Genomic DNA, 23,595 nt, shown 5'->3' with positions numbered 1-23,595 from the left:
ATCACATTTTAACTCCTGCAGTGGCTTCATCACCTGGAGTGTCTGTAGTCCAGAAAAATATAAATACCTTTCTTTGTGTGACGGGAATCTTCCTCCTGAAATACAGTTGTTTTCTGATCAGAACAAAGAAGAGCAATTACTATTGCTCACATTTCCATCTTGCAGGCGTGTCAAGATGCTAATACCTTGAGAAGCATACAAACACAGCAAGCGCTGCCCAAAACACAAATGAGAAGGCAGTAATGGGGGGAGGGAGAGAAGGAGGCACAGAGTATTACAGTTCTGGGAAGAGAAACAAGGACAATAGGTTCCATAAAGTCCTTTGGCATAGCACCCCTCCTGCCTTAATCTTTGGTTGTCTTGGTGGGCACTTGTGGGTGGAGATGAAGGGAAGCAGGAGTGCCCAGCAATGAAGAGCAGAGGACAGAATATTTCTCATACATAACATGAGCATCTGCAAAGAGAATGCATAAGGTAAGAGGAAAAAGAAAAGTCAAAACGGGCATGTATGTGAGTGTTGAAACAACTCTGGGGAACCAGTCTGGGAAGAAGTTCTCTCCTTTCTACTGTTGAGCATCACCCAATTTTCTTCCACTAGTTCCATGGTGGCGAACCTCTGGCACTCCAGATGTTCACAGACTACAATTCCCATAATCCCCTGCCAGCATGGCCAATTGGCCATGCTGGCAGGGGATTATGGGAATTGTAGTCCGTGAACATCTGAAGTGCCTTAGGTTCACCACCACTGTGACTAATTCATGTGTATCAAAATTTGTCAGAATGTCATCAGCTCTGGCTTTCCTGATAGGGGATGGATGCCTCCAGTTTTACTGCTCTCCCAGTGGCTCCAGAATTTTACAAGGTTCAATGCCACTAGAACTGGATCTTTCACAGAACCTGCCATTTTCTTGAGTCTACCTTGCATGAGCATATCAAGCTTCCCTTGGACAGCAGGAGTCCCCTGTTTGAATATACAGAATGCTTTCTGGAAGTGTTTCACTGTGCTTATAGCAGTTGGGATACAACCATGTGGGGAGTGGGTCAGGAGGGATGGGATTTTATTGCTCCTTGGACACAGAGTGCATGCCTCAGTGCACTGCCTGGATGGCTGGAGCTCAATAGAGAGCCTTCTCTAAAAGATTAATTTAAAAAAATGTCCCTTCTGTTTCTTCCAAGCCCTACTCAATAACAGGCACAAGGTCTTGTTGGTTATTGAGAGACATATTGCCCTTTATGGTCAAAGGTTAACTGATAGTCATAATAGCAGGAAGGGAACATATTGCCTGTAGCTATAAGCAACTTGGCATGGCAGTTTACTGGCCCTGATTTAGAGGCCTTAAACTCTGTAGGAAGTGCAATTGCTATAGAGTGAGGTAGATTGGGAGCTGGGCTGCATTTGGTTATCATAGTTGTATTCAATGGCCTTCCTTAACGCCTTTTCAGTCTTTTGTCTTTCTGAAATGCTGAGAATGAGTGGGTTGTTGATGTGGGAATTAGTGTAGCTCTGTTTAGTAGTATTATAGCTGAGTATAGGGCCCACATCCTGACCTTGGAAGCCTAGCCTACCTTGATCTTTCCAGATTTCAGAAGATACGCAGGGTCAGGCCTGGCTAGTAACTGGATGGGAGACCACCAAGAAATCCCAGGGTTGTTGTGTAGAGGAAGACAAACCACCTCTGTTAGTCTCTTCAAGGCTGCCATTAGTTGGCTGCATTTTAATGACATTTTAAACACACACTCAAGATAGTGCCCAAAGGGCTTCCTAAAAAATGGAAGGCACTCTCATCTTCTTGGGCCTGGTGGCAATTTCCTTATAAGACAATGGGCAAAAAACCCACCAGAGTCCCTAGCCATTGGGGCACTGCACTTTGGGGAATTTGCCAGTGGAGGTAGTGTCAGTGGATCTTGAAGACTACCAAATGCCCACTACCAGTAACAGAACGAATTCTGAGTTCTGCCTACCTCCACAGACTCATGGTGCTGCTAATGTAGCTTATTATCACATGGAACCTTTCTTTATCTGGTTCCCAATTTGCTTCTGAATCTGATTCACTCCTGCATCCACCCTGTCAGTGACTTTCAAGCTGATGAGCTGAAGGCAGTCGCTTGCAAAACAGACTGGAGAAGCAACATAAGAATTGAGTCTTAGGCCCCTTCCGCACACGCAAAATAATGCGTTTTCAAACCACTTTCACAACTGTTTGCAAGTGGATTTTGCTATTCCGCACAGCTTCAAACAGCACTGAAAGCAGTTTGAAAGTGCATTATTCTGCACGTGCGGAATGAGCCCTGGTCTTGAAGGAGACAACAGTCCGCCTTCAGACTTGTCACCGCTTTAATCACGTCTGAGCCACTGTAGTGCAGTGGTTACCACGACTAGTACCTGGGAGAAGTAAATTCAAATCCTTACTCTGACAGGAGGCTGGTTGGATGACTTTGGGTCAACCAGCTGAACCTTCCTTGCAGGGGTATTGTAAGGATAAAGTGGGGACAGGAGAGCCACGTGTGTCATGGTCAGCTCCTTGGGGGAAGGGCAGGATAAAAGTGTCACAAGTAGATGTTGTGCTTCTGGGTTAGTGGCACATTAAGCAGCTAGCATAGTATTGTGGATAATGTGCCAGACTAGAATCTGGGAAACTTAGGTTTGAATTCTCAAGGTGCCATGGAAGCTCACTGGAATCGTTTTCTTTCATTTGGACCTACCTCATTGGGTTGTTGTTGGGAAGAATAAAATGGAGGAGAGAGATACAATTTTGTAAGTCATTTTGGGTCAACACTGGGGAGAAAAGTGAGGTGTGAATATATACAATCATATACACACATTAGCACCAAAATGGACCTTTAGAAAAATCCTCAGACAATCGAGTGGCTTGGGGGAGGAGGGGGGGGGATTAACCTATAGTAAACGTAAAGGTAGTCCCCTGTGCAAGTACCAGGTCATTACTGACCCATGGGGTGATGTCACATCACAATGTTTACTGGGCAGACTATATGCAGTGGCGTAGTGGTTAAGAGCAGGTGTACTCTAATCTGGAGGAACTGGGTTTGATTCCCCACTCTGCCGCCTGAGCTGTGGAGGCTTATCTGGGGAATTCAGATTAGCCTGTACATTCCAACACACAACAGCTGGGTGACCTTGGGCTAGTCACAGTTTTTCTGAGCTCTCTCAGCCCCACCTACCTCATAGGGTGTTTGTTGTGGGGTGGGGGAGAAGGGAAAGGAGTTTGTAAGCCCCTTTGAGACTCCTATAGGAGAAAAAGGGGGGGATATAAATCCAACTCTTCTTCTTATGTGTGCAGGGTGATTTGCTGTTACCTTCCCTAATTGCCTACACTTTAACCCCAGGGAGCTGGGTTCTCATTTTGCTGACCTGGAAGGCTGAGGCAACCTTGAACTGGCTGTCTGAAATCAACTTTTGTTGGAATCTAACTCAGGTTGTGAGCCGAGCTTTGACTACAATACTGCATCTTACCACTCTTCGCCACAGGGCTCCTTAATCTGCAGCATTATTGCACTGTAGCTTATACTGACCCTGCAGCAGCCCACCTTAGTGGGTTCTATCTGGACAGGTGGGGCTGGCAGCTGTGGAAGCTGAGGACCCCTAGACGTGCTGCCTGCAGGGGCGGAGTGTACTGAATGAGTACATCTGATCTCCAAAGAATGCCCCATGTAGAGGAAATGCCATCGGGGCCAAAGATTTTTGGGTTTTCTCTCTCATCCTAATTCTATGGACAGGAAATCTGGCATGACATTTTGAAGCAGATCTGCAAAACTCCCTTCCAAGAAATGTAGCGCTTAGATTCCAATTGACAATAGTTTTCTTTTTTTCCGCTCTGAATTAAATCCCCATCAATAAACTATTTAGCTGGTGGAAAATAGGAAATGTGCCGTGTTTGGCATTGAGAAGCATTAGCTCTTGGATGTATTTATTCTGGATTGCAACCCAAAAATGTTTTCGGGAGGGGGTGGGAGAGGGTTGAGGGCGATTCAGTTGAGACTGGGGGGGGGGGTAGCACTGCGGGATGGGGGGGGGAGAAGATGCTAAACGCTGAGGAGTGTCACTTTCCCAGCTGTGTGGGGATGTAAAGTGATTACCCTCAGGTTGGCTCCAAAGGCAGATGTGGAAAACATGTTATTTAAATTTCAAAAAAACTCCCGATTCCTTTGCCTAACGGCTGTCAAACCTGCTAAGCCTCACCACAAAAGCAGGTTAGAGATGCTGCTCCATCTTTCAGAGCTTTCGTTTGCAAAACTAACAAGCCCCAGGGATGCGCTGGGATCCGTATCTGGACTGGCAGGGAAGGAAAGGGAAGGGAAGGGAAGACAGGCAAGTAGAGGGAAGGGTGCATCCCGCTGCCTCTCCTGATGGAACAAGTCATGTTCTCTGGGGCTCAAAGGCGGAGGGGGCAAAGTCTGCCAGGTGGGAGCGTTAAGGAAGGTTATGCAGTTCCACACCAGAGGGCTTCTCCCTGGTTTTTGCTTTGTGTGTAGAAGGTCCCATGTTCAGTCCTCCAATTTAGAAAGATCAGGTAGGAGGCAATGTGGAAGACCCCCAACCTGAGTCCTTGGAGAGCTGCTGCCTGCCAGAATGGACATAAGTGTCCTTGAGAGCCCAGTGGTCTGACTCAGCAGGAAGCCGCCCTGTGCATCTTAACAGGTTTGGTTTTGCCCCTGCTCTTCTTTGCTGGCGCTGAGCTGCTGTTCATGTGTTGTGGAACAGAAGCACTTCCTTTCTGGGATTTAGTTGTCTTTTTACAGCTAGTGCTAAATACATGCAAATGCTGCTACACAGCCTGCTCACATGAGAAGTTTGGAAGAGATATAAAAAAGGGGGGGGGGCAGGTCTCCGGAAGCGACTGTGCAAAGTCTGAAATGGGCCTCTTTTCCCCGCTGCAAATAAGCTGATTCGGTGTCCATGATGAATGAGACAGGATGTGCACAATCAGCAGAATTCATTTTTTAAGGGGGGAAAATAAAGGAGAATGTCTGATATCAGAGAACTCAGAAGATATTTTTCCAGGCATAAACAAAGGACATTTTGGAGACGTTGGCGCTTGTATCATGTGGCCCTGTGCTTTATGTCAAGAAACCTAGAAGTAGTGCCTTGATTAAAACAAGTTGTGTAATGAAATGTTGACTCTGCAAATCATACACCCCACTAGAGAAGTGGCCCACCTGAACATCTCTTGTTCAGTGCACCCACTTTTGTTAGCTACTCAGTACACAGGCTTGCCAGCACTCTGTTTCATACTGAAGAGCCAGTGTAGCGCAGTGGTTAGAGTGATGGACTAGGACAGAGGTGTCCAACTCTGGCGCTTCAGTTGTCCATGGACTACATCAATTGGTTGATGGGAATTGTAGGGGCTGATGGGAATTGTAGTCCATGAACATCTGAGGCTCCAGAGTTGGACACCTCTGGACTAGGATCTAGGAGGATCGCATTTTGATTTCTGGTCTGCCATGGAAGCTCTTTAGATAACCTTGGGCCAGATCACTCTATCTCCACATAACCTACCTCACTGGGTTTTTATGAGAATGAAATGGAAAAATGAACTCCATCCTAAACCCCTTAAATATATAAACATGTGAGTATATCAAGCATCCAGAAGCAGTGCTGAGCATACTAATGCACCATCCATCTCTAGCCATTGCCAGATGCCCGTCTGTCTTTGTCTAGGAACGCTTTGTTTCTTCTGAAGGCAGGATGACTTCGAATGGTTATTTTCCCTCCTTTCTGTGCATTCCTTGTCACCAATGGAATGCTTCCATGCTTTGATTTTGATCCACCAAGGCCAGGGGGATGCAGCTGCCTACTGAGATCCTTCATCTTGACTTGCAGCATGAGAGGGAGAACATCAGAGACATTTGGAGGTCATTGCTACTTTTTCCACCTACAACAATGAGAAGGAACTCAGGAAAGCTGGGCTGAAATGGAGAGTCATGGAAAACACCAGACATGCTTCTTTCTTTCTTTCTTTCTTTCTTTCTTTCTTTCTTTCTTTCTTTCTATGCTCCTTCTGCTGTTCTTCAAAGCATGGCCATATACTTTAGCATCTTATTTTGAGGGAGTTTTCCAACAGGGTGAATTTTTGTTTGTTGGTAACAAGACTGAGATATAGCAGCATTCATTACCTGTGGGGAATTCTGTGAGATTATGATGCTTCTTAGACAGGAACTCTATCAGTGTAGAGGGGAAGAGAACACAGTGAGGTGGGATAAGAAACTTTTATGCCTGAGGTGGGAAATCCACCTGGCAGAATTCATGTGGTTGGCAGAGCCGGAATCAATGGGAGCTGCATAAAAGCACTGCTACAGTTTTTGGAAGGGATGATACCAGCTTAAAGCACATTGATATTATTTTGCAACATTATCCTGACTTTCCTTTCCTTGTGTTCCCTCTCATTGGTAAAGGATGGGAGAGCAGCACCAAAGACTTCCAACAATTTCTTCCTGGTTGTCTGCCTCTAGCAAGGCCTGCTTTGACCTGCAGGCCTATTGCACCAGCCCTCTACCAAGGGCTCTCAACCCCTTCTGGAGGGTAACTGCTGCCGCCATTTGCCCTTTGCAGGAATTTCTGACTGGGAAGGGTCAGCCCCCCCTTCCTTTCCAACTCTGAGGCTTTGCCTCTGTGTCTCCCGCTTCCCCTCTCCTGGGTACCACAGCAATGATTTACAGCTTCTGCAGGAATAGCTGTTTTGCCAACTGCCAGCCTTCCCAAACACTCCTTCATCAAAATAGCATGTCCAAGATGGTAGAGGTCTCTCTGTGTTACAGAGAACTCCTACCAGCATCCAATGTTAAAAGGTTTATTAAAAATAAAATATTTACAAGCACAATTTCAGCACAGCAGCAGATTGAGCAAGGGATTGAAAAGAAATGAGGGATAAATGCAATTCTTCTGCTTCTAGGCAGAAGCTCCTAGGCATAGGATGTTTCAACTGCCCACAGATTTTCCGCTACCTGGAAGATGTCTTTCAGCTCCTTGGGCAAGCACATAGTCAATTCCCAAGCCAGAGGTGATAACCATTTCTGCAAGCCCAGAATCTGTTACGTGTGTGTGTGTGTGTGTGTGTGTGTGTGTGTGTGATTGGATTAGGCTTGCTGTCCCTCTTCCCAGCCACCACCCATTCAGTTAAATGCCTGCATAGAGCTTGCCTGTGTTCAGACGGCTCCATGGTAAAGCAACCCCTCCCTTTTCATGCCTTCACCCTAAGCCTTCGTCTGGCCTGTTGATATGTACAGGAGAAGAAAGCTCCCAGACAGTCACTTTTCTTTGGCTTGGTTGATAAACTAGAGAACTGATTCACTTTTGTTTGGCCCTGGTACCACCTGGGCCAGAGTGCAGGTTTTCACAGATGGCAGTGAAGGCAAAGGACAAGTTCCTGGCCTTGTGTCCCATAGTTGCTGGAGGACTGGGGTAATGACTTCTGTGGGGTTGCTTCCCATTTATGGTTAGAGAAGCCCCAAGCCCCCGGAAAAATTGTGCATGCAAACCTTCCCAGGATCCATTTCTGGCAATGCTGATAGTAATGTTGGACAGACCCTGTCTGACAACCCGGGGGGGCTGCAGCTTGTCTGGGTTGATGGAACAGGTATAGGACGGCTTCATTTGTTTAATGGCAAAATTTGTCCAGAGCGGTTATCAGTCTGATTTGCCGCCGCCAAAGAATCCAAAGGCAGTGAGATACACAGACAATCTTCCTTTGGATGATGCAAAATGGGGGATTTATGCATTCAAGGTCCGTTCAGGGGAAGGTAACTATGGTCTCTTTGATCCCAAGGGGCCAATCAGGTCAGGTCCGCCCAGTTCTCCCTCTGCCAGGTCTAACTATATGGCAATGGCTTCCTTTCTTCATTAACATGTAGTTCTTGTACCGCACTAATGAGCTCCCCAGAAAGCAGAACTCGTTCAAATGCTGGATCTATTAAAATGCATCTCAGTCCCTGCTGGTCTGCAGCAGGGCATGAGTAGGGGCTCTGGAGGCTTAAGAAATAAAGCTTTGCTTTGCATAGATCCTGCACTGATGTTGACTTGATGGGAAAAGGTGGCCTAGATTCCTACTCTGAAGGGGTGGGGTGGAGGGAAGCTGCCTTGGCTATTCTTCCCCTTGTAGCAGCTTAAGGAACGGAAGGCGGGAGGGAGGGATAGGTCCAGATGACCTAGTTCTTGCTCCCTCCCGATCCCCTTGTTCCAAAGGTAAATCTGTTGGACAGGTTAGGGTATCTACTCTGCGACAAAGATCACCTGTGCCACCCCTGGGGTATCTCCCTGACCCAGAGCTCTTGATGGACACAGACACTTTTTCTGTGTGGTAGAATGGAAAACTGGCACATTGCTTTTGAGACACTTTTGCTTGGGGATTTTCCCTGCAACAATCTGCCAAAACTGGAAATGGACCAATAGAAACCTCCAAGAGATGGTACTCCCCTGCATGGGGTAGGGTGAGGGCTGGTGCTACATTCATTGGCCTACCTTTCTTACACCGACCAATAGAAACCTCCAAGAGATGGTGCTCCCCTTCATGGGGTAGGGTGAGGGCTGGTGCTACATTCATTGGCTCACCCTACTTGCACCGACCCAACTAGTAAGTTTGGACAAGCAGCAAACAAAACTAGGACTGGCATGGTCCGTCATGGATATGGGATGAACTTGTGTGGCACAGCTGATGCAGGCTGATCCTTCTGTTTGGCCTCATTGTGGCTATTTTTCTTTCTTTTAGAACTTCCTGTGTTTCTGCTTCTGCTCTTAGTTAATGCTTCTGATTTTAAGTTTGTTCTCCCCTAACAGCCCGAAGGGTCATGTGTTCTTGGAAAATGATGACTCCCATTGTACAGAAAGGTGGTTCAGATTGGAACCTCATGGAGAATTTGTTCTGTTCAGAGGGGGAGGGGAGTATAAGTGTGCGCTTGCAAGGGGGGGGTATGTCCCTTTCTCTTTGCATGTCATTCTGTGCTTTGCTGCGTATGGCTTTAATTTTATGCTGTATTAGCACTTGGCACTTGATAAATGTGAACTATCAGAAACTCTGCAATGGCAAAGTGAACTGGATGTTGTGGGAAGAGGGAATTAGAATGTCCATCAACCCTAATATCTTCTAGCAAGGGCTGATGAAGGAAATGTCTTAGGATCACAGGCTTGAAGTCGCTTGAACAGTCTCCTCAGTGTTTACCACCTGGCCCTAAGCAAGTGAGAAATACAATTTCTTGTGTGTGGTAGGAAATGGAGCGGTAGTTTCGCAGTTGTGGAAATTGATAAGTTCCCCTCCCTGTAGTGTCTGGAAAGGGGAAGATTTCTCATTTCCTTCTTGAGTTAACCTTGATTGGAGGGGCTGACTGGAGGGGCTGGCAGAATGCAGAAGTGGCATTTGTGGTGTGTGGTCCTTCGAAGTCCCTTTCTGAGAGGGCCCTGATGAGAAACAGGCAGTGTGATATGGGCATGTGTTCTGGTGGTCCGTAGGTGCCAGGCTGCTAGACTTATTTATTTATTTATTTAATTAAATTTCTATATGCTGTGTTGGTGAGTGTGATGTATGTTCCTTTCTGTACAGTACACTTATACTGTGTTGGTGAGTGTGACGTATGTTCCTTTAAGTAGGATTGTTCCCCTAGCACACCTGATGTTTATTAAGCCTGGTGTTTTATCATGAGCCGGTTGCTGCTCTCTTGTAGTTTTTGTTCTCTGTCTATGTTCAGAGACTTTGTGTCTCCAGGCTTCTCTTCTCTGTCTATTAAACTCTACTGCTGTCTCTCTATTAAACTCTACTGCTGTCCTATGAGCATGTCTGAGGATTGCTGTGTTTGCTGCGACTAAGAGACATTACAAGGGTGAGGAAGACAAATGAGGAAGAGAAATGTGGTGTGGTGCGGAGCAGGATCTACCTTGTCATCCTGTCAGCAATATTGCCTTCTTCATCTCAGAAGGGGCAAGCCAGGCGTCTGCAGAGTTTCCTACGGCAAAATGTGAAACATGTTTCAGATCTCCCTGTTCATGTAGAACAGTGGAAGAATTGTGAAGAAAGTCAAAAGAGTTTGGGGAAGGCAAATAGAATTTCTTGGGGAAGGAGGAGGAAGAGGAAAGTGTCAGGAATATCCCCATCTCTCATTGTGCATGTTGGCAGAGTAATTAACACAGCAAAGGTGCACAACATGATTAAAGTGTAGATAAAGATTTTTTCAGGAACTAACATTGTTGATAGTGAAGAGAGAGAGAGAGAGAGAGAGAGAGAAATAGCGTTCTAACTATATGACTAGCTGAGAGGAAGAGAGGGCAAGAGTCAGAGGAAAACCTCTGAGAAGAAGGATGATATTGCCCTAAGAATAGCAATCTGGAGACAGACAAGGAAAGACACTTAGTGGGACAGAAGATGCTAACTTTTGCAGGGAAAGGGGTCCAACCTTACCCAGACTCTCAACTGGGAAAGCACCAAAAATTCACGTGCAGGAAAGTTTAAAATACTTTCAGTGTCAGTTTTATTTTTTCTTTAAACATGATTCACTTTTGCAAAATTAGATGTCGAAATGATTTCCTCCTCTCCCACTATTTCCTTTTTTCCTTTCTCTAAAAGCCCTTCCCCTGCTTCCTTCTCTCCTTACCACCCACCAGCTGACATCTTAATCTGCACTTCATCTTTCCCTCCTTCCCTCCCTGGCAATCTCTGCTTGGGAGAACGATGGCTTCGTTGCACAGTGCCAGCTGCTGGGGCTGGACCCAACCACACAGTTTGAAATCCACAAGGCTTTTTATTTTTGAGGGGTCACCTTATTTTTCCAACTATTTCCTCTTTCCTGGAACTATTTCCCTCCTCCTGGAAATTCCATACCTTGCCTTACTTTTCTTTACTACTTTCTCTTCTTCTTCCCTACCAACCAACCTACATTTTGTCGGCCCCATCACCTTCAGCATATCTATAATTTATTTGTTGTATTGTATTTATTGTATTTATTGTATTCACCACAATTGAACTCAAAGTGACTTCCATGATTGACCTTGCAACAACTCTGTGAGATAAGTTAAGGGGAGAATGTTTAAGTGGCGCAAGGTTCCCTGGCAAGTTTCCATGGCGGAGTGGTGGTTCAAACCTGGATCTCCCAGATCCTACTTTGAAACTCTAACTACCACACTCCACAAGAACAATAGCAAGCAGCCAGTCCTAGGAGAGTCATACAGCTCACATGGTTGCAAGGCATCCAGTGGTTGCTGCTAGACCTGGCCTGGATGAATCCTCTCTTAAACGCCCAAACAGGCCTGCCCCTCTTGCTCTCTCATACTGACAGAAACCAAGGATCATGTCTGTGTGGTGTAGGGGGTAAAGAGTTGGCCTAGGGTCTGGGAAACCCAGATTTGAATCTCTACTCTGCCATGGAAGCTTACAGGGTGACCTTAGGCCAGTCATAAACTCTCATGCTAACCTACCTCCCAGGACTGTTGTGAGGATTAAATGGAGGACAGAAGACTGACATAAGCTTCTTTGGGTTCCTGTTGGGGAGAAAGGCTGAGTATAAGTGAAATAAGGAAAAAGGTTGAAGGCTGGTGATACTGTTGTGGTTGCCTACCAATGGCCATTGAGATGACATCAGTTTTTCAAACCTGCACATGCTCCTTCCACATTTTTTTAACATATTGCATTTTTGGCAAACAGGTATTTTTCAGGCTTATTGAAATATCTGTCTGCTCTTTCGTGCCTCCAGTCTCTGGATTTAAGTATCCGCAAATCTGGCCACATTGAGATTTAGATATATTGATGGTATGTTAGTAATGAGTTCCAAGGATTGTCCATCTTACATTCCTTATAAGGCTAAAAGGTCTAGCTGAGAATAGTTTTCCATCTTGGAGGAAAAGATGATCCGTTAAGGTTCACAGTAGGTGATAGTGAAATGGTAAATGATTGGCAAGAGAAATTTGTTCACATCTTATAAAGCATCACTGATAAGGAATATCAGGAGGATAGTTGGTAATTACTTTGTGACTCCTAAGATTTTCACAGCACATAGCATGTTTGCACTTTAACAGCTGTATACTTGATGCATTAGCTCTCTCTTGTGGCAGCTGGGGTGGATTTATAGATTATGTGTCAAAACTGGAGGCCCCTCAACTGGGCTTTTCTGTGTACCCCAAGTTGCTTCTATTGCCTTGCAATTATGCATCTAGAACCTGTAAGAATAAAGCCAGCTATGGGAGAGGAATAGGTGTCACTCGCAGCCCTCCAGATGTTATGGACTACAGTTCCCATCATCCCCTGCCAGCATGATGCAGGTGAAAAAGGGTTCATTTCTTGCCTCCAAATCCCCATACCCTTACATTTCTTTTTTTCCTAGAGAAAAAGCAGTTACTGAGCTCTCATTCAACGTGTCCAGGCATAATATCCAGGGGCTCTGGCCCCACTTCTCTGTGCAGCCTGGGAGTAGACAAACTCACAGTAGCAGCTTCACTTAAGACAGGAACTGTTTCCAGCCTTTTGCTAATGGCCACAGTGCAAGTAGGGTTGCTGGCTCCAGGTTGGGAAACACTTGGAAATCTTAGAGGTGGAGGCTGAGGAGAGGAGGGGATGCCATCATGCCATACAGTCCACCTTCCAAAGTGACCATTTTCTCCAGGCGAACTGATCTTGATCACTGGACGATCTCCAGGTAGCACCTGGAGGTTGGCAGCCTTAAGTGCAAGCCAAGAAAACGCTCTGTTGGGAAGCTCTCCTGGTTCCCCCTGCTTGTCCTGGGGGACAGTGGCTGAGTCCTAAACCCACATGGCTTATGGGCGACAGAAGAAATGACTTCAGTGGGTGACTGTGTTAAGGTGCCGACTAGATTTCTGAAGGGCCATTTGTCCTTCTGACCAAAAATAAATAAATAAATAAATACAGCTATAGTCCTTCCGTCCCTCCTTTCTGCAACCTTCTTTCTTGTGCTGATATTTGATGTTTCAGGACAGATACAGGGATTCCAGCTTGACTTTGCAAGGGAGGATTTCCCACTTTTTAAGCATACCCCCTACTTCAGAACACATACATTGCCCTGGCTAGCTCTGAACGTTGTGATTTTGTGGAGATTTTGTGGCTTCAGATGAACTTTTTTTTCTCTTTGAGTCCCTTTGAGTCTCCTGCAGGAGAGAAAGGGGGATATAAATCCAAACTCCTCCTCCTCCTCCTCCTCCTCCTCCTCCTCCTCCTCCTTCTTCTTCTTCTTCTTCTTGGGCTGAGAGTTGACTCTATTTTCTGCAGCAGAAAGAGGAGTTCTGCAAGATGGCCCCTATTAATGAAGGTATAATCTATTATCCTCTTACTTGACGAGGCTCTCTGAACCCAGTCTTTGAAAATCAGGGAGGGAGTGTAATCTATTTCCAGTTGTGTACTGGATAATTCCCAACTAATTATTAACTTGTTTATTTATTAAACCATTTATATCCCATCTTTTTTCATGGTTCAAAGTGGCTTACAATGATAGTTTTCATTTTCCATTAAAACTTAAATAAAACAGATGCCTGCTGTTCAGATGCCTTCCAGAGCTCTGGCAAACAGGCTGAGTCGCAATGCCTTTTGGCAATCTCCAGGGAAGGGTGAAGCTGGGCAGGCTGATTGTGGAAGGAGATAAGAGGTCTGGGGCAAAGCTGTGCTCACTGGCAACTCTGCCCCCTCTGGCTGTGCAGCAGAATTTAAATTTGCACTGGAAGTAGTCTCACTTGCCATGGGGAGAATAGAAAGTGAAAGCGGGGTTTGAGGAAATACATTTGTACAAGAAATCTCAGCCTTTGTTTCCCCGCGTAACATTACCTAGCACAAAAGGAGGAGCAAATTGATTATGTCCTGGTGCTGGATGAGAAGTGCTGGGATCACTGTGACAGATTTTGCTGACATTTCTAAAAAGGTTATGTAATTTGTCATATAACTAGAAGCTCAATGTCTGCAGCAGCAAAGTGGCATTTTCAAAGAGATATGGATGTCCTACCAATACAAGGACAACAGCAATTCACTGCCTGCACAGGGTTTAAAATGTAATTGAAACTGATTAAGGGGAGGCAGAAGGAGTTTTAACATCTGTTCCACATGTGTAACTACTAAAACTGATCAACATTCTATTACCATGCAAGAAAAGGTCAGGGGGGGGGGGCATCAAAATAGGGAAAAAATAATTCTTTACCCCCTGCTTCTGTTCATAATATTAACAAGGGTTTTCTACTTTTAAGTTGCCAACCAGGGATGAGGGGGAGTTGAGACCAAGAATGACAAATAAGGGGGAATTAGAAAAGGAGAGAGAGAAGTGAAGACATACCATGGAAGGAACAGAGCAAAATGAAGGAAGGAGAAATGTGTGGGAAAAGGGAAGAGAAAATAAGGAAAGAGAAATGGTTGTTTTATTTTCTACAACACCCAGGGAAAAAAATAGCTGAACAGAGCAACTTATGGAGCTGGGTGGAGCTTCGATGCTGGACTGATTGATGGGTTTAGAAGTATATACAGGTGTTTGCCTCCTTGTGGTAAACTTTGGGGGATGTGCAGTGTTACAGAATAGCTGGATCTCGTCAGATGCTGGAAGTTAAGCAAAGTCAGTACTTTGATAAGAGACCTCCAACGAAAATTTTGCAGAAGGCGGCAGTGGCAAGCCACCTCTGCTTAATAACTTGCTTTGAAAACCCTGTGGGGTTGCCATACATTGGCTGTGATTTGAGGGCACTTTACACCAGAGGTGTAGCTCCAATGGGGCTGGAGTGTGTGGCGAGGGCGTTCCAGGGGTGTGGTGGAGGCATTCCGGGGGCGTGGCGGGGGCGTTCTGGGTGTGGAGGACGCACCAGTACACCGGGCGCTTTTCTCCCTTGCTACGCCTCTGCTTTACACACACAGGCTCATTCCGCACATGCAGAATAATGCGCTTTCAAACTGCTTTCAGTGCTCTTTGAAGCTGTGCGGAATAGCAAAATCCACTTGCAAACAGTTGTGAAAGTGGTTTGAAAATGCACTATTTTGTGTGTGCGGAAGGGGCCACAGAGTAAACTTTGCAGAAAGCAGAGCTACTGCTGCTTATTGTCATGTGCCTTCCCTGTAAAATAAATCAGATGCATTCTGAAAGCAGCAGGAAGTTAACTTCAGGGACCCTTCAGCTGACTTGCCCCCCCCCCCCCAATTTTTATTCGTCCATCCCCAAGAATTGCCACCTCCAGGTTGAGAAATACCTGGAAATTTTTTTGGGGAGGGGGAAGTCTGAGGAGAGCAGGGTTTTCGGAGGGACCTTAGTGTGGGATAATGCCATAACAGCTCTCCTTCTAAAATAGCTATTTTATCCTAGGAAACAGATCTCTGTCGCCTGATGATCAGTTGCAATATTGGGGTATCTCCAGCCACCCCCTGGAGGCTGGCAACCCTACCCAGCCCCTTCCTCTAAGCTGCCCTATGTACTCACTGCTGGGAGGTTTCTACTGTTTGACCATTCATCTGTAGTCCTGCCATTTAAACCCAGTTCTCCTGCTCTTCATAGCTGTTTGTGGCCTATCTGTATCCCTTTCTCGGGGCCTGTGTATTGCCAGCCCCTTCTCTGGCCACCCATTCTGCATCTCTCCCTTTTTTTCTTGAACAGGAATGGATCCTGCCACCAACTCCAAAAGTAACCATTGCCTAGATGCAGCCAAAGCCTGTAACCTGAATGACAACTGCAAGAAGCTCCGTTCAGGCTACATCGCTATCTGCAACAAGTCCTACGACACCTATCGTTGCAACCGCCGCAAGTGCCAGAAAGCCCTGCGCCAGTTTTTTGACCGCGTGCCCAGCGAGTATACCTATCGGATGCTGTTCTGTTCTTGTAAGGACCAGGCCTGTGCCGAGCGCCGCCGGCAAACTATTGTTCCTTTCTGCTCCTATGAGGACAGGGAGAAGCCAAACTGCTTGGACCTCCGGAACCAGTGTCGGTCGGATCCACTTTGTCGGTGAGGACTGCCTTACTTTCTTCTTCCGTTGTTGATTGGTTTGCTCTGGGTTTTCTGTGTGGGTGCTTTTGGGTTGGCTGTTGGGGGTTAGAATTTTGACTCGGGGGGGGGGGGTGTCTTTGCAAGACTTTGAATTTATAAAATGAGTAATTAATAGGGTCGCCAGCTTTAGGTTGGGAAATATCTGAAGATTTGGGGGGTGGGGCCTGAGGAAGGCAGGTTGGGGGAGGGGATGAACTCCAATTGGGTATAATGCCATAGAGCAGGGGTGTCCAACTCTGGCACCCCAGATGTTCCTGGAGTACGATTCCAATCAGCCATGCTGGCAGGGGACTGTTGGGAATTGTAGTCTAGGTGGGGTGCCAGAGTTGGACACCCCTGCCATGGAGTCAACCTTCCAAAGCAGCCATTTTCTCCAGGTGATCTGATCTCTGTTGCTTGGAAATCAGTTGTAACAGTGGGAGATTTCCAACCATCCCCTGGAAGTTGGCAACCCTAGCAATTAGCTTTTGATTCTCTTTTTATGCTAAAGGATGTAGCTGCTAGAAATTACATGACGTTGGTGGAGAATGAAAGTATAACTAGAGAACCATATTGAGACAGGAGAGAAAAGTGGTTGTTTTAATTCCTGGAAAATTGGTTGCTGGAAAAGCTGGTACCATTTCAGATCCTGCAGTGACTTCTCAGTGCTTCATCTTTCCTCAAGGGTGTTGTTGCAAGCAAAGCCTTTTGCAAGGGCTCTCTTCTCCTCCAGCTCATCTTGTACAATTTCCACCCTTTATCTTGAGATGTTACAGACTGAGCTGAGGAGATATGTATGTATGTACAGCAAATATTCTACTGCTGAACGATGACCATCCCTTCTCTAACGAGTCCACCTAGTTTACCCATAGGAGGAAAAATAATGCACAAAGCATGGAGAGGTCCCCCCCCCCCCCGCTTGTGTCTTTACTGAGGCAAAGAATGTGCGATTCATGTTCATGATTGTTCCAAGCTGGCGCTTGAGGGATTTGAACATTGTCTTTAGAAATCTAACGCAACCCGCTTATTTTGTTTTCGGTCTCCTCCCATCCTCATGGGCAGCCATCTGTTTGAGGTCTCTCAGGAGGCAAAGGTGGATGGCTGCTAAGGCAGGTTTCATCAGGCATAGCTCCTCATGGGACCCGTTAATTGTGTAAAAGACTTGGAGTTTTGTTAAAATATGTGAGGGAATACCCAGAACGCTCTTGAACCATGAGGTTTGTTTTCAAGAGAAAACATAATAAGGCAAAGTAAACAAAAACTCTCACCAGTGAAGAGCTGCTTTTGTAGTGAATGGATTTTCTTGGAACCCTTTTTTTAAAAAATACAAAATCTAGCTCTGGAATGTTTGACAACTAAACAGTGGCCATATTAAGCCTAAATCACTATGTTAAGCTGGATGTTTTCTGTACCCTTTGGGCCTTCTCTGCCTTGTTTTTCACTGAAACTATTTCCTCTCCTGTTGAAGTATTCTCTAGATGTTACCACACCTGTTGAAGTATTCTTCAGGTCTCAATTCACAAGTTACAGGGAACACACATGGATAGCATACACTTCATTCTTCTTTATATGTGTGTTGAGTCTCATGTGCTATTTAATGCATGTACAGCTAAGTGTGTGATTTAAATTCCACATTTCTTGAACAAGTGTCCCTGCTTTCAATGGTGAAGTGAATGCATGTTGGTTGTATGCAAACAGATGCATTAATGTACACTATGATATGTGAACAGGGCTTAAGACTCGGAATACAGCAAGGTCCCATAGAGCTCTGTTGTTTCTGTCACTTCAGGTTGGTTTAGACCAAGGGTGTCCAACTCTGACCTGATGGGAATTATAGTCCATGAACATCTGGAGGGCCAGAGTTGGACACCCCTGGTCTAAACCAACCTGTAGTGACAGAACATCTGGAAGGCCTGGTTGGCTGTGGGCAAGACAAGGGAAAGGATGCAAGAATCTCTGTTCAAGGGGCTTCCTGCAGTTGGAACTGGTCAGCAGGACGTTTGTTTTCTCTTGTTTGTCTCAGGTGATTAAGCAATCCACAGCTTCTTGGACTGACTTAAACAGCTGAGGGGCCATATTTACCTGTCCCCCCTCCCACCCCCCAAAAATCTTCTCCCTCTTACCAAGTTCTGTGAAAGGCTGTGAGGGAACCTTGTGGTCCTTCTAGTTGTGCTTTCCCAAGAGTAAGCTTCTTCTTCTGGGGACAGAAGGGCACTGAAAGGGGCTGAAAGTTTTTGATAATGCTCACCTTGCCCTTGGTTTATCAAAGGAAGTGAAGCTCAGGGGCTGCTGACTTTCCACTGAGGAAAGACCCAATCCATCTCTTTTTGTGGTCACCATATCTTCAGAGCAGGTTCTACCATGAATGGCTTGTTTGTGTAGGGAGATGTTTGCTCAGCACAACAATGAGGATTGATCTTCTAACGACTGGGCTAATATATCAAGGGGTGAAGGGGCTGTGTACGCTGTCTGGCACATAGTCTGTGTGGACAAATAGCACTGCGCTGAATTCCCTCCATCTCAATGAACACGTTTGACTCTCCTGAATGCAGCTTTTCATCAAATAGTAATGCTGTAAGGCAGAGTCTATGAATAAAAGATTCTCGGGCAGCTGTGCGCAGGAGCCAAATTAATGGCAGCTCTTTGTTTGCAGGCATTTGGACCTGATATCTCCTTTGACATGTAATGGTCTGGATGCATCTGAGTAGCAAGGGGGAAAATGGGATGCATTTGGAAAGTGTTTAACACCTGGGAGAACCCAGCATGGTGGAATATTACCAATTTGGAGGGGACTCATCCAGGATTAGAAAAAGAAAAGAAGAGCTTGGATTTGTATCCCCACTTTCTCTCCTGTAAGGTTTACAATCTCTTCCCCGCCCACGCTCTGTAAGGTGGGTGGGGCTGAGAGAGCTCCGAAGACTTGTGACTAGCTGGCATGTGTTGGAGGGCACAAGCATGTGTTGGAGGGCACAAGCTAATCTGGTTCACCAGATCAACCTCCACAGCTCAAGTGGCAGAGTGGGGACTCAAACCCGGTTCCTCAGATTAGAGTCACCTGCTCTTAACCACTACACCATGCTGGCTGCCATTAGGAAATGGAGTTGATTAGTATGGAGAGGTTGTGAAAGAGTAGCTATGTTGGGCGTCTTTATTTTCATTGTGATTAGAAGGTGCTTATTAGAGCACTATGAAGTGTGTTTAAACCAGTAAGCCAGTTGGAGCTGGTGTTGTAATTGTGCTGGTGGGAGATGAATTTGTACAAGCCAGGTATAAGCAGAGGAATTGGGGTGGAGAGCACCTGGATTCCATCGGTTTTTATGCTGATTTCACGATATAAAAACAGCTGAGTGAGCCAGTCTCCTGTCAAGAGGAGTTCTCAATGCTCTTGCCTTTGCGGGGTGGGGAATCATCTCTGTTTGCATTATGTGCATTAAGAACTGATGCCAGGGCATTATTATTACAGATTTTGAATCAACCAGTTGACCAACCGATGCCCTAGATAGGAAGCTGGCTGCGCAGTTGTTGTGGAAAATAGCCTATAGCTAATAGAAGGCCATGTGGCTCCATGACAAAATAGCCACATTTTATGACCCAGATTCAAATCATGCTAGTCAAAGGCATGTCATTGTCTATCATCCCCCATGTATACAATGGGAATAATAGTGTGTGTATGTGTGTATGGGGGGCAGTATAGCTTTCTGAAACCCCTTTGCATATGTCCAAAGCGCTTTCAAAGCTGAATAATGAATCTCTTCCTCAGACTCCGCCTATGTTTCTTGTCTTTCCTTTCTCAACCTTCAGCAACCAGCCCTCTCTTGACCATCACTCTCTTGGCTTTTATTGCAGCCCCTTGAAGGAAGTGATTACTTTGTACAAAGAGAATTGTTGGAGTTCAGGTCACTGACCCAAATGCTGACCCCCTAGATCCGTGGTGGCGAACCTTTGGCACTCCAGATGTTATGGACTACAATTCCCATCAGCCCCCGCTAGCATGGCCAATTGGCCATGCTGGCAGGGGCTGCTGGGAATTGTAGTCCATAACATCTGGAGTGCCAAAGGTTCGCCACCACTGCCCTAGATAGAAAGCCAAGTTGAATTGACTTAGGAACAAGGGGGCAGACATTGTGCTCATTCTCAGAGAGGCATTCCATATTGCTTCACAGTTTTGCCAGATTGGACTCTGGCACTGAGGTCTATGTCAGCAATTCTCCCTAGTGAGCTTTGGCCTGAACTCCTGGCTTGGTGCCCTGAGGTTCTCTTGACAAGCATATGCCTCTGTTCTGTTCCCTAGACTTGTGGCTCCCATGCTGGTGGTTTCTGTGGGAATTTTTGAGAGAGGATAAAGGATGACAGGTGCCATCCCAATATGACTGCCATGGGATAAGTCATGTTGTGAGGTTCCAAGCCAAGCATCCTCCTACCAATAGAGGCAGGTGCCTCTGAATGGGAACTCACAGATGCAAAAGTGGGCTCTTCAAACACGCCCCGTGAAGAAACTGAAAAGCCAGGATCAGCTCTTTTGTTTGAAGATGTTTGACTTCAATTTCCAGAGAAAGGGAAGGCCCTGCTCCCTGTGTGGCCATAGGGAGAGGTTTGCCAAGGCTAGAGAGACATAAACACGTCTGAGCCCACGATAAGCGGAGGGTACTGAATTGTGGCATGCCTGCTCAGGATGAGCTCAGCATTTGCCTTGTTGGTCCACTTGACCTGAGGGTTCCTGTTTTTAAGATCTTTTGGATTTCAACCCTCAGTCTCAAGAAGCAAGTGGGCATCAGGAAACACATGGGGATTATGGGTACCACATTAGGGTTTGCTGCCCTAGACAATCTGCCCGCACTGGCAAAGGTGATTGGTGAGAAGCTGTAGTCCAACAAGTCCTGCTTCTCAGTTCACAGTCATAGAATCATAGACTCATACAGTTGGAAGAGACCACAAGGGCCATCCAGTCCTTACCCCTGCCATGTATGGGCAAGGCCAGATTAAGACAAGATGAGGCCTTAAACTACATGATGTTTTGAAAATTCAGCATTGTCCAGATTATTATTTTAACATTGAAATTAGTAAAGCTTTTGTATTTAGAGGCCCCTCGTAATCTGAAAACCTAAACTGTATCTTATTTGGCTTGTACATAAACCAGTGCTTCCCTATCCATGTGCGGCCTGCAGAGCACAGTTAATGTAGCATAGGAACTGCTGGTGATTTCTTGATAGAACGCTGTGGAGGGGAAGTTGGCGAGAGAGGTTTGTGCTGCTGATTCCCTTGGCCCTTGCCATACCCAGTTGATACGGTCGCTCTTCAAGGGTACCTCAGTGGGGGCTCCACAGCAGTTTTGCAGCAAATGAGCAGGGCATATAGAGCTCGGGTTTGGGAAGCAGCATTTTGCTTCTGCCAAAGTATAGGCTAGTGGGTAATCCAGGAGCCCTGGAGTGGGGGAAGGGGAGGAGAGTATGTTGGGAGGGGGACATATTATGCAGGGCTTTGACTGGACGCAGGGGAATGTGTCTGAGGAGATCAGAGAGATACAAATCACAAACGATGTTAAAAACAGTGTCAAAGTGCTGGATGAGGGAGAAGCATCATTAGCATTAATCTTGTCTTGGTGTGTTTGGGTCTCCAGCGTTCCCTTGTCTATCTGATTTTTAGTTGTCTCTTTCTCCAACTGCCAGAAGTCTCCTGACTCTCTAATCAGCTGCCAGTAGAGTGTTCCTTTCAGGAGGGTGTTGGGTACTGCCAACCAGCCCCTGGCCTGTCGTGATAGGAATGAATGAAAAAGGGAAGGTAGCGGTGTCTGAATCTGCAGGCACAACGCTCCAGCGGCTGTTGTTGTTGGGGAACTGGGTGTGATTGATTCTCGCTGATGAATGAGGACAGTCGGTATAGGTGTTAAATGGCAGGGAAGAAAGCATTTTAAGAATCCAGAGCCAAGCCTTTTTCTCAGGGAAAAGCAACAGTCTATTTGGGATTTCCACTCTCTAGTCCAGGGGTAGGGAACCTTTAACACTCAGAGAGCCATTTGGACCCGTTTTCCACGGGAAAAGAAAACACTTGGAGCCACAAATTATTTTTGACATTTAAAAGATAACACAGTATATACTGGGTTTTTTTTTTACCTTTTACTCGTTCATTCTGAGAAGCGCATGGATGCGTCCGCCCTGCTGCCTGCAGGGCAGGCAAGGATGGGGCCAGCGGCTCGGCCTCGCTGGCCACTGGGAAAGCGCCCGCCTCGCTCAAATGGGGTGGGCGAGAGGGGAAGCCCGCAGCGCGGCCAAGCCGGCCGCAGGCAGTTGGTGTGCCCACCCTGCTGCCTGCAGGGCAGGCAAGGATGGGGCCGGCGGCTCGGCTCGTGGAGCCGCAGTGCAAGGGCAGAAGAGCCGCATGCGGCTCTCGAGCCGCAGGTTCCCTACCCCTGCTCTAGTCCAATTGGAAGTCCTGCTCCACTGTCATCCCCCCCACTCAGTTATCAGAGGTGAAGCATGCAGACAAGGCCTTTTGGGTTGTGGCACCCTGATAAAGCAGTGCCATTACCTCTGATAAAGGAATTCCATTCTCTCATCTTTTTGCTTGCTGCTGAGTGTATTAAGCATTTTGTGCCAAAGGAAGACATTTATTTATCCATACGTGTGCCTTTGCGGGGTGGTATCTTTTGTTTGGATTTCCTCCCATATTAACAGCATGGATATGTGATAAAAAGCATGAGGAAGTTTAGTTGTAGACCATAATGAAGATGTTTGTTGCTTGCATTTTTCTTGTAGAGTGTGGCAGTTCTTGGATTGGGCTGGGAACCTGGTAGCTTTGCATCAGTTCCAAGAATAAAGTCCAAAATGCTAACAGAGCCCCTTGGGGATGGGGCGGTATAAAAATCTAAATAATAAATAAATAAATTGTTGGGAGAACCACACCTGGTGCATGTGTTTCCCTTGCAAAAGTAGCAGAGCGGCACAGAGGGTGAACACAGGGAAACTTACCTGGGCACACACGCATGGCTGAGCTTGCTAGAGAGAACTTCAGACACAAAAGAAAGTCAGAGTCGTTTGTAGTTTCTAATATAATGAAAAGAGTATTATCAGTGAACTCCATTCTGGATAGAAAGGTGGAGAGATAGGTTCACTATCTAATCTATTCTAACTGGATGGAGGCGGATGCGTAGGAGACACATCCTCTCCCTAGGCATGGTGAAAGTAAGATGGAGAGGTTCTGAGAAGAAGGCGGAAGCAAGGGAGGAAGTCCCTAAGAGTATCAGTCTACATCAAAGGGATAGAGTCAGCATGACAAATTCCCAAGTCCCTATCTAGCCACTAGCTCGCTAGTATAAAACCCCTTTTTTGGATGAGGCAGGAAACAGCGTAAAGTCCCTTTTTTCCAACTACCATTTCCAAACTACCATTTTCCAACTACCATTTCTTCCCCCCAAATGAACCTGTTTGGTGCAGACCTGTAAGAAGGGTTGCCAGGTTCCTTCTGGCCACTGGTGGAAGGTGGAAGGTAGAATTGCCAGCTCCAGGTTGGTGAAGGATGCTGGGGAGGACAAAGAGCTCATCTGGGTATAATGCCAGAGGGTCCAACCCAACTAAAGCATTCAGTTTCTCCAAGGGAGCTGATGTCTGTAGTCTGGAGATGAGCTGTAATTGTGGGGGCTCCCCATGTCCCACCTGGAGGCTGGCATCCCT

At 46.3% G+C, this 23,595-nt stretch overlaps 1 protein-coding gene across 1 annotated transcript in view; it reads left to right on the top strand.

Moving 5' to 3' along the window:
• Positions 1-23,595, top strand: part of GFRA2 (GDNF family receptor alpha 2) — a 96,439-nt gene that overhangs the window by 30,194 nt on the left and 42,650 nt on the right. The window contains exon 4 of the mRNA XM_048513274.1: positions 15,562-15,907. Coding sequence (XP_048369231.1) covers positions 15,562-15,907 — 346 coding nt within the window. The remainder of the gene's footprint in view (positions 1-15,561; positions 15,908-23,595) is intronic.

This window comes from Sphaerodactylus townsendi, linkage group LG12, assembly GCF_021028975.2.
Source record: "Sphaerodactylus townsendi isolate TG3544 linkage group LG12, MPM_Stown_v2.3, whole genome shotgun sequence".
Lineage (NCBI taxonomy): Eukaryota > Metazoa > Chordata > Lepidosauria > Squamata > Sphaerodactylidae > Sphaerodactylus > Sphaerodactylus townsendi.
The sequence above is the reverse complement of the archived record's forward strand: the minus strand, read 5'-3'. Positions and strand labels throughout refer to the sequence as shown.